This window comes from Podarcis gaigeae (genome assembly GCF_964106915.1).
Source record: "Podarcis gaigeae genome assembly, chromosome: 10".
Lineage (NCBI taxonomy): Eukaryota > Metazoa > Chordata > Lepidosauria > Squamata > Lacertidae > Podarcis > Podarcis gaigeae.
Window position 1 is genome coordinate 16914948 of NC_139686.1, and position 13953 is coordinate 16928900.

At 43.9% G+C, this 13953-nt stretch overlaps 2 protein-coding genes across 3 annotated transcripts in view; one reads left to right on the forward strand and one right to left on the reverse strand.

Moving 5' to 3' along the window:
• LOC310826186 (tigger transposable element-derived protein 1-like) overlaps nt 1–13953 on the reverse strand; it is a 1677490-nt gene that overhangs the window by 447436 nt on the left and 1216101 nt on the right. The window lies entirely within an intron of this gene.
• LOC310826161 (aldo-keto reductase family 1 member C3-like) overlaps nt 1222–13953 on the forward strand; it is a 43534-nt gene continuing 30802 nt past the window's right edge. The window contains exons 1-10 of one of the 2 annotated variants that reach the window (XM_083700848.1): nt 1222–1597; nt 3848–4015; nt 4940–5056; nt 6093–6170; nt 6396–6518; nt 8499–8608; nt 11051–11216; nt 11885–11967; nt 13300–13584; nt 13652–13780. In XM_083700848.1, coding sequence (XP_083556974.1) covers nt 1511–1597; nt 3848–4015; nt 4940–5056; nt 6093–6170; nt 6396–6518; nt 8499–8608; nt 11051–11216; nt 11885–11967; nt 13300–13342 — 975 coding nt within the window. In that variant the 5' untranslated portion in view covers nt 1222–1510 and the 3' untranslated portion in view covers nt 13343–13584; nt 13652–13780. Of the gene's footprint in view, nt 1598–3847; nt 4016–4939; nt 5057–6092; nt 6171–6395; nt 6519–8498; nt 8609–11050; nt 11217–11884; nt 11968–13299; nt 13585–13651; nt 13781–13953 lie in introns of those variants that run through there. The other variant, XM_083700849.1, reaches the window with a different exon arrangement.

A 13953-nucleotide genomic window follows, 5' to 3' on the forward strand; every position in this document is an offset into this window, starting at 1 on the left:
TCCAATCAGATGTCTGTGGGAGGACAGGACACGAGGGGAAACTTCTAAATTACAAAGTCTCTGCTTCCACTTCTGAGGAAGGGGTGGGCAGGAATGACCATTGCTGGCTCTGAGTCCTCTGCTGGCTGTGAGGATTTAAGGGCACAGGGTTTTGATTGTCTGCTACCACGACCTGAAATGACTTCTGACCATGTTATACGCATGCATTCTATCCTCTGGAATCTGTAACAATATTCAAAATGTCCTTGCTGAAATCATTTGTTGCTACTTGCTGTCTCCCACTCAGTCCCTCCAGTACAGGCTGAGGCTGTGGACACGCTTCCTTTTAATCTGCATTCAGGCTGAGCGTTGTGCACACGGCGCCACATTCCACATCCTTCATCCATCCTAACATTTATTATGGTGCATTGCATTCTGATGCTGTTTACTCCAAACCAGAAGATGACTGTGTAAACAAACACACCCTGAGGGACAGCTCAGTTGGTACAGCATGAGACTCTAATCTCAGCGTTGTGGGTTTGAGCCCCACGTTGGGCGAAAGATTCCTGCATTGCAAGGGGTTGAAATAGATGGTCCTCACTGTCCCTTCCAAGTCCACATTTCTATGATGCTATGATCTGGAGCACTTTTAAAGCATAGGACCCCTCGAAAAGAACTATGGGAACTGTAGTTTACCCCTCACAAAGCTCCCATTCCCAGCATCTTTCACAAATCTCAGTTCCCAGGATTCTTTGGGGAATGTCGTGCACATCAAATGTGTTTTACATGTGCTGGCAAAGTTGCATGCTCCTTTCCTTCCTTACATCCTTTGTGTGTTCATTGGCTCTCAGAATACCCAGCTTCGTTAGGTTAACAGATGCCTCCACATATTTCATTTATTATTTTGTTTTGGAGCTTTTCATTTCAATATAGCAACCTGAAGAAAGGTTTGCATCGCTTTTAGGCTTGTTTTTCCTATGTCTTAACATTTACTAATCTAACAAAGAGGTGAAGTTTCTTGATCGAAGATTGCAATAGGCCTCTGCATTCCTTTATTGTAACGCGAAGGAGGAGAAGAAGAAGAAGAAGAAGAAGAAGAAGAAGAAGAAGAAGAAGAAGAAGAAGAAGAAGAAGAAGAAAAAAGCTGTTTTTTATCCTGTGAAAGCAATGCTGTTTGGCCACAATGAAACTGCTGGTGTAGCAAAGGGCATTCTGCTGAAAGTTACTGATAAAAAGTTGGCCATAGGTTATTTATCTTGTGAAAACAATGCTGCTAAGTCAACAATGAAAATTGTGGGGCATCAAAGGACATTCTCCTGAAAATGTCTGATAAAAAGTTGGCCATAGGTTTCCCTGCCCTTCCCTCTCATTTCTTCAGAGTATTTAAGCACTCCCCTCCTTTTGTGCCAACAAAAGACATTTTATTGGAAACACGAACTTCATTTTTCTCACTCGAGTTTTTCCTTTCGCCACAAGAGTGTTGATCAATTTCAGCCTGCAGCCAAGAACTGAACAAGCACAGAAGCAGAAAATGGCACTTAGCAAAGACCGTGGCATTACAATGAATGATGGGAACAAAATCCCCGTATTGGGGTTTGGAACATATACTCCGGACACTGTAAGTAAAACATTTAACTCTCAGATTGTTGTAACTTGTTTTTGAAGAGCAAAATGCCTGCCAGCTGCAGAGTGCTTCATACATTGCAAAGCACCGCAGGATCTCACCTGATCTGAGAAGCCAATTGTGCGTGAGAACTTCTTGGGTCACAGCAGCCAAGAATGCAACAGATGCCTTGCAGTACATAAAGTGCTGCTTCTCATTCAACAAGGGTCCTGAGCCAGCAGATTCAGAAGCAAATAATGTTTTGTGCAAGGATGGTTTGTAGCTGAGAAACAGTTTCCAGTGTGAATTTCTGCTGGGTTCAAAGTACCCAGTGCAAATTTTCTAGTGATATTTAAAAAAATATTTCTATAGAACCATAAGTGCCCACTATTACTTTTGTTGGGAGTAACAATATTATCCAAAATTACCAGCCATTAGCTAACTATCCTGGACACTAACAATAAATATAGAATCAATTCTTTATCCAAACCATCTTCATTTGGTCCATATCACCAGCAATGTAAATGAAGGGATCAATGAACGTTCTTGTTTTGTAATTAAATTAATTTCTAGGAATATCATGAATTTTCCAAATAAAAGCAGCCACTCAGTTTCTCAAATCAATTTTCCTTTTCCATTTTTCCAATTCATATATCTGCTCCATTCACATATAAAGCAAGGGGTAGAATCTATTTTATACAAAGAGATACATGCTATCGAAGAGACTTTCTCAATCCTTTCTTGGACATCTCACCAATTTCACAAACATTTTAACCAATTTTTAAAAAGCATTCTACAAACTTTATGTCTCAACAGTGTTCCACAGTTTGAACCAAAATAACTAACTGATGAATTTACTGATTGCTCATTTTCAATCTTGCATGTGAAGAGAGGCTCTGGCAGACTGAACAGATGAGATTACTAGTGGATCCAAAGGTCAAGAAGGCGGTTTCTGTATGGGCCGTAGAGGGAAATGAAGGGCAGGTGGGAGGTAGCCTATCTAGAAGAAGGAAAACTCTGCTCTTGAACCTCTGCTGCCTTGTGGGATATCTTCAGGAGAAGAAAAGGAGTAAACGCTACACAAATCTGGGCTGGAGTTCCTAAGACGGTTGGGTGGCGCATTGCATGCCTCCTTCTGGCAACACCTGCAGCCAAGCTGGTGCCAAATGTATTAGTCTGTGTTCCTTTGGATCACATCGGCGAGGATGAGAGAGAGGCCTTTTCATCTGGGCAGCCCAGGACCTCCATACTGACTACACAGGCTTGCACCCCAGGGAAGGCACTTTGGTGCTGCTAACACAGCAATTTTTACTTTTCCCCAGAGGCACACTCCATTGTGTCTTGAGACAGACAGATGCCAACAAGGAGGATGGAGGGGTTCACATCATTAACTTGCTTCTCCCATGGCAATAGCATTGGATTCAAGCAGAAATCAGGCTTGGCTCTATCTCTCAGCTGCCCAGCCTGCTTTCTGCTTCCAACTCCTGGATCTCTCTCTCACACACACCCTAGTTTTTGTCTTTCTAACTACCCACCCATTCCCCCTCTGGCGCTGAGCTGCTTCATTTATTACCTTAACCTTCCATACTTAAGGGGCCATTGCCAAGAGACTTGCATACCTATTCCAGCAATTGGCTCCTTCTTGTATCCAGAGTTAGAAGGAATTCAGACATAGAGCCAAAACCCCATTCTAACATATACCACGAATGCAAGATAAGATTTCATCCTGTTTCCCACCTGGCAGCTATCAGGGAGCACCCATTTTAACTTCCCATAGTGCCTTGGTGTGTGCTGGCAGAGGGATTGTGGGAAATTAAAATGGCAACTCACCACCTTGCAATTTTGATTGGAGCCCTGTTGTCATGGCTGGTCAGTGCCACCTTGCCTCATGAAAGAGATCCCACAAGAGGACCCAGGCATCAGCAGGGATAGATCTAGACACATCAAAGAAGCGTTTCAGTATAAAGTGCTGTAAATTTAAACAGGGAAAACAGGTAGAGAAAAACAGGACTCCATTTCGCCTTCTGGTGGCACAATGTTATATCGCACATGCAACACATACTGTATACATAAATTGCTTTTTCTTTACGCTTTTTCTTTCTTTTCCTTTGATGTGTTTAGATCCAGCCTAGCTGAGTCCCTGAGACTCAGGTCTAGTTTGAAAATGTCCACCGATACTCAGTGTTACTTACAGGTACCCTCTGATATTAATTTCCCCACTGAAGCAGAGACCTTGACTAACCTTTTCACTTTTTCAACTGGCAGGTTCCAAAAAGTAAGTGTGAGGAGGCTGCAAAGATAGCAATAGAATACGGCTTCCGCCTTATTGATAGTGCATATGTATACCAGACAGAGGAGCACGTTGGGCGGGCCGTTCGTGCGAAGATTGCAGACAGAACAATAAAAAGGGAAGACATTTTCTACACTGGAAAAGTGAGTGAGTTTGGCATTTTTTTAAAAAAAGAGTACAGTGGTACCTCTGGTTACAGACTTAATTCGTTCCGGAGGTTCATTCTTAACCTGAAACCATTCTTAACCTGAGGTACCAATTTAGCGAATGGGGCCTCCCACTGCCAACGCACCACTGGTGCGCGATTTTTGTTCTCATCCTGAGGTAAAGTTCTTAACCCGAGGTACTACTTCCGGGTTAGCAGAGTCTGTAACCCAAGGTGTCTGTAACCCGAGGTACCACTGTAAAATATAGTGCCTGCATCAGGATGCAGTTACATATTTCACAGTCATTGTTTAACAAAATCAGAGCAAAATGCCTCTCCCTAAATAAACCTAGCCAGATTTTGTGTTCATCCTCTGAGGCACTTCTTCATGTGCCTCCTCCATGTGAGGCTCGGAGGGCGGCAAAACAAGAACGGGGCCTTTTCTGCATGGCTCCCCATTTGGGGAGTGCTCTCTGCAGGAAGGCTCATTATACACCTCTAGGCGCCAGGTGAATATGTTCTTCTTCAACCAGGCCTTGGGCTTATTAATATTCTATAGCCTTTTTGAATGTTTTTGCCAGGGGAGGACGAAGGGGGTGCAGCGGGGCCTACAGCGTACCCGAGCCACACATCTCTCCGAGCAGCTTCCTATGCCGCTGGTTGTTGGAAGGAGGGATTCGTATGTTGTTGCTTCTGTTTTGACTATTTCTTTGTGCTTTTATCTTGTGCTTTTATCTTGTGAACTGCTCCAGGATCTTTTGATGAAGGGCAATATATAAATTTCATAAATAAATGGTAAATATAAATGGTAAAAATATTGTGATGTGTACACAAGAATAGTCATCTGACACAGCGAAACTGTCCCGAGACACAAAAACTCTATGGCTGTGTGAAAATATAAATCTCTTTATATTTTTGACAGCTTTGGAATACCTTCCACCGCCCAGAGCTGGTTCGGAAATGCTTAGAAGAATCGCTGAAGAAACTCCAGTTTGACTACATGGATCTGTTCTTAATGCACTCTCCGTATTCTATGAAGGTAAATGATTATTGATCTCCAAATGCAAGTATTGAGTACAATATTTGAAGGAGGGGAGAGAACCTACTAAAAATATTTTATTCCCTGAAGGAATTGTCATTTCCTATAGATGCTGACAGTTCTCTGCTATACTGTATCTCAATCAAGGAATGATCACTCCCAGATTTGGGGGGAGAAACCATGCCAGTTAAAGAGAACATCTGCATATACTGATGACATTATCTACATGGGCATCATATGTAAGAAATCATGTGCAGAGCAGGACTTGGCAATGGAGCGAGGGAAGTAAAAAGGGGTTGGAGAGATGGGGAGACAGACCTGTGCAAAGAAAGAAGACAGTTTATTCTACGCGGCACAGAAAAAATTAAAGCATGTTTGGGTAACCTGTGGCCATCCAGATGTTGCTCAGTTGCAACTCCTATTATCCCTGATCACTGTCCTTGCTGGCTGCAGCTGATGGGACTTGGAGGCCAGCAAGACCTGAAGATCCACTGATTCCCACCACTGGGTTAAAAGAGACAATACTGAGTTAATATTGCAACGGGGGGATGCTGGTAGAGATGTAGTTCTTGGGCTTGCCGATCAGAAGGTTAGTGGTTCAAATCACTGCAATGGGGTAAGTTCCCATTGCTCTGTCCCAGCTTCTGCCAGCCTAGCAATTAGAAATCACACCAGTGCAAGTAGATAAATGAGTACCATTGAGGCGGGAAAGTAAATGGTGTTTCCCTGTGCTCTGGTTTCCATCATGGTATTCCGTTGTACCAGATGAGGTTTAGTCATGGTGGCCACGTGACCCAGAAAGCTGTCTGAGGATAAATGCCGGATATCTAGGTCTGGAAGCAAGATGAGCGCCATAACCCCATAGTCACCTTTGACTGGACTTAACTGTCTAGGGGTCCTTTACCTTTACCTAATATTTCACCATAAGTATTTTTTCCTGGATTTTTATCCCACTTGAATAAACAAGAATGTGAAATGTGGTGCTTGTGAACTTCTAGGCCTGAAATGCACTAATTCCCTCCCCCTCCTTTTCTAGCCTGGACCAGATTTATTTCCCATGGGAGAAGACAAAAAATTGATTATTGACAACGTAGATCTTCGTCAGACATGGGAGGTAGGTGCCTGGGATTGGGAAATCCGGCCCTTGAGTCATTCACATACAGAACACAGTAGTCTTGCACCAGAGGAGGCATGTCCAGAACAATGACTCACATAATGGCTCCTATGAGAGCTGGTGAACCTCAATCTCAATAAGCCTCCAATCTCAATCTGGAAAAAAGTGTGGTCCCAGCTATTCAACAAACACCACTCAACAAACATGTCGTGTTTACTTTGCCAGGCAATGGAGGCGTGCAAAGATGCCGGCTTGGTGAGGTCCATCGGAGTGTCCAACTTCACTTGTAAGCAGCTGGAAATGATCTTGAACAAGCCAGGGTTGAAATACAAGCCAGTGATAAACCAGGTCAAGTGTAATTGCTTTTTAAAGGGGTTTGTTCCAAGCATGGTTGAAAGTTTCTTTATTTAAGCTCTTTTGTGAGAGGACCTTTGTTTGCATGAACACAACAATTCCCTGAAAAAACTTGCTTAAGGCTATAAGGTTGCAATTCCAGTCACAATTTTGGGGTGGACTCCCCTAAATTCCTGGAACCAGTAATGGGTTCTCATTTAATCAAGACTTCTGAATCCTCAGACAAAGGAAGTGTGGAGAAGTCCATAATGTTTGAAACAAGCATCTCAGGTAGAAGGAGGCCTGCAAGCAGTCAGTGTCAGGATCATTCAACAAGCAAGTAGGACTCCGATAGAGTCACATGCCCGACTGGCATGTTCTCTCCCTCCTGGTCAGTCGTTCGGGAGCTTCAAGAGCTTTCTTCTGCCTGAACATCACAGCGACTGATACCAAGAGGCTTCAGCACGCTTAGGAACAGCAGAGTGTTATCAATTCGCGTGACAGACTCAGCAGCGCAGCATTTTGGCTAAACTACTTTATCAACATATAATACACTCGGAACATTCCCACTCAACTCCTCCCTCATCAGCATCAAACAGCAAAGAGAGAGAATAAAGGACAATAGTCCTACATCACGGAACACAGTATATGTAATACGAAACATCCCATCTCTGTCACTTCCCACACTGTGGATTAGAAACATACACCGTCATGTGATAAAACCAATCCCATGACTGCAAGCACAGGGCAAGAATCCTAACAGTCAGGGCCTACAAAGCCTCTTGTGGGGACTCTGGAAGTTCTCAAGTGGGGAGAGAGGGGCCTTTGAGTTAGGCATCTGGACAAAGCTGTTGCACCAAAGCAGCCCTGATTCACTTGGGCACTGGTGGTAACCAAATGAGACCAGAGCACGCTTGTCCAAGGCATGCAATTTGGTAGCTAAGCAGGAGTGATGGACTGACAATCAGATGTGTGCAGCCGTGATCTCCCCGTACCACAGAGACAGTGGTCCAGATAGTCCCACTTAAACCATGGCTTCTTTGTACCCTCTGCCCAGTCCTGATGTGCTATCCAATTCATATATGGCAGTATAGGGGGCACCCCAGACAATTAGTTCTTATGCCCCCCATACTTTCCACCATTGCTGAGCCACAGGGTGACTTGAAGAAAAGACACTTTTCGCATACAAAATCCATTTACACAGAGGGGATTACTGAAAACTATACCAATACTTCCTTACATATGAGATAAAACTGCTCCCTTAAATAGAAGCATTGCCACCCAACCCCATCCCACTCCCCACTTCCCTCCTTCCCTGTTTTTTCTTCCTAACCTCACACTGTATGTAACACTAATGTCTCACAACAAATGAAACTAATCTGTAGAAAATTAAACTTGAAAGAGGAGACAATGCACATATTTTTGTAAACTAAGAAATCTTTAATAACAACAACTGCCCTCTTTGAAAAGTCTTGCGCTCTTCTTCCCCTAATTTTATTTTCTGATGTCTCCACTGCTCAATTTGATTGGAAATTTCAGTTTATTGAGACACTGATAAAGCAGAGTCCCAGATCATCTGCTCAGCTTGATGGAAAGCCAGGCAAATCCCCCATCAGACCTTTCTGCTCAACGTAGAAAATTCAGAGACTGAGTGGGAAGAAATAGAGACACTGCAGGCAGGAGAGTGTGCCCAGGATATTTCCAACAGGGTTGGAGTGACAGGAGATTGTGGGGGAATAAGCCCTGTCCCCCATCTTCAGCTAACACACATTTCACGGATGAGGAGCGTGGCAATGGAAACCACAAACGCAAGAATGGTCCTCTAAAGATTCTGATGCATCAGAAAACACAACACACTTTAAGAAAGGTAACAGCTGGATATTTCAAGAAATAATAGGATTGTTCTGCTTTTCTGTCTTTCCTTTATTTCACAGTAGTTTTGGTTTCATCTGAATTCTCACTTCTGGGTTGCGTTGGGGGATTTTGAATCTGCAGGTTGAATGCCATCCTTATCGGAACCAAAGCAAGATGCTGGCCTTCTGCAAGTCAAACAATATCCTCCTGGAAGGATATAGTGTCCTGGGATCCCAAAGGGACCCAAGATGGTAAGAGATGAAGCCAAAACATTTGGGGACCACCTCAGGCACCACCAAGGCCCACTATTCCCCAGCATCCATATCAGCTCTGAAGGTTTTATTCTTGGCCCCACAATTAATAAAGATCCTCATGGTGGATACCAGCACCAGGGCCTTTTCTGCAGTGGCCCTACAATAGGGGAACTCATTCTAGAGAGAGATTTGCAAAGCTCTTCCCCTCCCATTTTAGACATTCTCAGAAACCTTCCCATTGCTGAAGTGTTTTTTATATATAGCTGATTGACTTCTCCCAAACATATGTTTTTAAATGTTGCAGGCAGAGGGCTATTTAATAATTTCTACTTCTGAAATTTTGTGCTGTTTTTAAATCATATTTATATTATCTTTAATGGTGTCTCAGAATTATAAATGGTATTGTTTTTATCTATATTGGAAGCCACTTAAATGCTTATTTTTTACAAGCGGGACCAGCAACAAATATTGAGTTCTCCTTCAAGACAATGAGCTGTGCATTCCTCCAGGATCCTCCATTTCATTTGAACTCCCTCCCTCTTTTCCATATCAACTCTCCAACAGTCACACATTATTCTTTGGGCCTTTCTTTCCCTCCCTAGGTACCTCTGTGACAGAAAAGTTTGTTTTCCTGGACAGGTTGGGTCCCCAAGTGTTTTCTTTTTCTTTTTGGCTGGGGTTCCAGGAGGGAGAGTTGAAAAGGAGAGGATTTGGAGAGACAGTTTGGTAGGTTGGGAGAATAGGGAGGGAGGGAGGGTGACAAGCTAGAGAAAGGATCCTCTGAGCTTAGTGTGAAGGACAGTGTGTGGTGTCCTGTAAGAGTAATAGGCCAGGAATTAACTGGGAGGCTGAAGCTGAGCCAGGAGAAGTGGAAGCTGGGAAAAGACAGCCCACTTAGGTCTCATTCCAGTCAGGAGGGTTGAGATTCTTCTACAAAAAGAGAAGACTCCCAAACCAGTTAAGAGGGCTATGGAGATCCCTTGGGTCTGTTTCTTGGAGTACCTCAGGAGTAGGGTTGTCAAAGGGGTGTGTAACTGACAGGAAGTACCACCTTTTTAAAGAACCAAAGTACCGTATTTTTTGCTCTATAAGACTCACTTTTTCCTTCCTAAAACGTAAGGGGAAATGTGTGTGCGTCTTATGGAGCGAATGCAGGCTGCGCAGCTATCCCAGAAGCCAGAACAGCAAGAGGGATTGCTGCTTTCACTGCACAGCAATCCCTCTTGCTGTTCTGGCTTCCAAGATTCAGAATATTTTTTTTCTTGTTTTCCTCCTCCAAAAACTAGGTGCGTCTTGTGGTCTGGTGCGTCTTATAGAGCAAAAAATACGGTATTAAGGGGCAACAGCCATGCAACAACTGAGAAAGAACTGAAGTGAAAGAGAATTATAATCTGAAGTATCCTATGTTTCACCCACTTGTGTCATAAAATTCCTTTGTTTTACAAAATCCTGCCTGAGACTCCAAATTCTTAAGTTTTCCCTCACACAAGGGAAAACCCCCACAATATAATCTGGGGTAGTTTGTAGGAATTCATGAAATTGGTGATCTGTGAGGTGGGTGCACTATATATAAGAGAGGGTGGGCCCAACGGCACCAAGTGAAAAATTGCCGTTGCGCCGTTGCACCCCCACACACACACACACAAATACTGATTGTACTTCAGCAAAGAAAAAGACCTCTTTTGTGCATGGATGCTACCATTTTGGCTACAGAATGATCCACATGCAAAGTATGAGTTGGTGATTTATTGGGAGAAGAGCACTGTACTAAAAACTTGTCAATATCCTTTTTAAACTGTGAGGTGCAGAACTTGACACAGTATTCCAGGTGAAGTCTGACCAATGCATAATAAAAAAGGTAAAGGGACCCCTGAGCATTAAGTCCAGTCGTGACCGACTCTGGGGTTGCGGCACTCATCTCGCTTTATTGGCCGAGGGAGCCAGCACACAGCTTCCGGGTCATGTGGCCAGCATGACTAAGCCGCTTCTGGCGAACCAGAGCAGCACAAGGAAATGCCGTATTCCTTCCCACCGGAGCAGTACCTATTTATCTACTTGCACTTTTATGTTCTTTCGAACTGCTAAGTTGGCAGGAGCAGGGACAGAGCAACAGGAGCTCACCCCGTCGGGGGGATTCGAACCGCCAACCTTCTGATTGGCAAGTCCTAGGCTCTGTGGTTTAACCCACAGCGCCACCTGCGTCCCAATTCCCTCAATTGGAACACTATACTTCTGCTGAAGCAGCCTAGAATAGCGTTAGCTTCTCTTCCTGCTGCATCACACTGTGACTCATGTTAAGCTTGTGGTCTACAAAGACCCCTAGATCCTTTTCATATATACTGCTGTCAAGCCAAGTGCCCCTCATCCTATATTTGTGCATGTATATTTGTGCATGTTGACACCAGAAACACAATTTCTCTCCTTATTGCTCTCCAACAGGTTAAATCCAGACGCTCCTCCCCTGCTTGAAGACTCTTTGTTGGTTGCGATCGCCAAGAAGTACAACAAAAGCCCAGCTCTCGTGGCTATTCGCTACCAACTGCAGCGCGGCCTAGTGGTCCTAGTGAAGGCTGACACCAGAGAGCAAATTGAGGAAGACATCCAGGTAAAGCAGCATATATTAATCCATTAAAAAAACAATACTGAAAAAGCACATTACTTGAACACTGTGATCTCACGGGTCACATGACACATCTGGGAGGGAAGATGCACATCTTGGTTTGGGGACTCAAGAAGTTGGAGGAGTTTCCAGCAGTGGGTATTCAGAAGAATCACTGCCTCAGACCGTGAAGTCAGAGTGCAACCATCATGACTAGCTTCCATTGGTATTCTTATCCACCATGAATTTGTCTAATGTTTAAAGCCATCCAAGTTGGTGGCTGTCACTGTCTCGCATGGAAGCAAGCTCAGTAGTTTAGCTATGAACTGCATGGAGAAGTACTGAACTACATTCACTGGAGTATGACCTCCCTCATCCCTGACCCATTGGACATGATGGCGGACACTGATGACGAGTTGGAGTCCATCCACATCTGGGGGGCCACAGTTTCCACTCCTGTTCTGTTGCAAACCTACATTACTATGCATATAAAATTCCCCCAATGGGAGGACTTCTGGACTGAAGCTGTTAAATGAAGGAATTCAACTTTGGAAGGTGGTAGCAAAGTACGCTTTGGTTTCTCTGTGGCTGGAAAAAGGTGCTCAGCTCTGAGGTGCAAAAAGAAGACGAGATTAAATACCACCTCAGCATTATTTTTTTTCTCCTCCTGACAGGCATTTACTTTCCAGCTATCTGAGGAGGATATGAAATCCATTGATGGCCTTCACAAAAGCATGAGCTATTTAAAAGCGGAAGCGTAAGTCATATTTAAATAGTATGCATATGAATACATAAAAGTGCTTCACACAAGAATTCATACTGCGAGAGCAAAAGGAAGAAGAGATCTAGCATCCATCTCTTCTCTTCGTAGAGAATTAGGTGAAATTATAGAAGAAATTACTGTGGATACTTTGTACCAAATCGTATGGACAAGTGTCCATGTCATAGAATTGTAGAGTTGGGAGGGACTACAGTGGTCATCTAGTCCAGCCCCCTGCAATGCAGAAATCTTTTGCCCAGCACGGGGCTCAAACCCATGGCCCTGAGATTAAGAGTCCCATCCTTTACTAACTGAGCTCTCCCAGTAGTTTTTGGCCCTACACAGTCTTGAAAAAGTCCAGTTTCTGACAAAATGTGATGTTTGGGGTGGACTTCTAAACTTCCCATAATTTACCCCATGGCAATTCAGGATCTTTTTCCACTATAAAAAGCAAGCTATTTACAGTGAAGAGCATCGTAAATTCATGCCTGGCTCAATTGCTAGCAGAATCTGGGAGTGGTCGGTCTTTGTACCTCCCCCAGCATAACAGTCGCTTGACCCCTAACCTTCTCTGCCCCTCCCTGCACTGAAACCTACTGCGCAGAGTGGGCGCTGGCAAAGGGGTACTTCCCTCCTCTCCTGTTTGCTCAGGCTCGGTGTTGAAGCTCTCCCTAGAATCCCCTGGTCGCTGCACCTCCTCTCTGCTGGAGGTGAGGGTTTCCTCCTTGCCGGAGGAGGAACTGCTTCGCAAGATTTTCAGAAGTTCCTTATACCACAACTGCCCTTCCACCTCTCGCCTCTGAGCTGATGGCAGTTCCCTGACATCCCCCAATAGTTTATCTGTGCTTTGAAACCAGGCTTCCAAATACCCTTGAGACCAATGCCATACAATGATGTGCAGACATTCCCAGGAGCATTTGATGGGGGAAAGATGGCTGCCTCATGCATTACTGCCAAGAAGGGACTCCCAAAACAGCATTTGTCCTTCTGCCCCTACCTGAAACTCTCAAAAAGACGCTGGGGAAGAGGAGGGAGACCTTTGACCCAACCCTTTTGTACCACTTTGATCAGCAACCAGGGCTGTATTTATCATCTAGGGGTTATTTTCTCTAGTGAGAAGACAGACATATGATCATCCCGATATTGCAAATGGTGGACCATTTTTACTTTCAGCGTCCCAGATTTTCAGCAGGGTGGGCATTTGATGGCAAACTCAGGGAATGCACTGTGTGAAATGGTCTCATGAGGCAATGGCTAGCAACAGATCAATTTTTGTTGCTTGTGCATATTCCAACCCTTGAGTGTTGACTCTCTTTTGTTTCGTTTCAGATACGCTGGTCACCCACAGTATTACCCACCAGATGTGGAATAAGGACTCATCTCCCATCTCTAATTTATCCCCTTCTGAACCTGGGTCCTTTTGCATGGAAAGCACTGGTCAAATCTGTCAATATCAGTTCCTCCCAGCGTCTCATTTTCCACTCTTCAGTTCCTCACATCTCTACATCAGTTTGGGAATTTTGAAAATCTCATGAAAATTCATCCTTGCAAATTTCTCTTACCTTGCACATTTTTCTTTGCACTTTTGGCTAAAATAAAGCATTTTTGCATCATGTTACTAGTATATGCTATTTAATGCATACTTTGCCCCACTATATGCATTTTTGTAATGGTTCTCTAGCTGAACAACTCTATCACAAAAGTCAGAGATTTGCCACTTTCTTTTGGATAACTGCATTTCGATTTGCATATTGGTTCAAGTGTGAGCTGTGTAGTTTCTCATTAAAATGTGAACAAAATTGAACTCCTCCATCCCTAGTTCTTTCTAATGTGTCAAATAGCACTTACAAGGGGGTGAGTCATATATTGAAAATAGCACAAGGGGGGGGGAGGATTAACCTTCATAAAAAGAAGCAGCTGCATAGCCTGAGATTTATTGCCAAGATGATTTGAAATAACTTCAGAAAATAAGAAGAGCTGCTG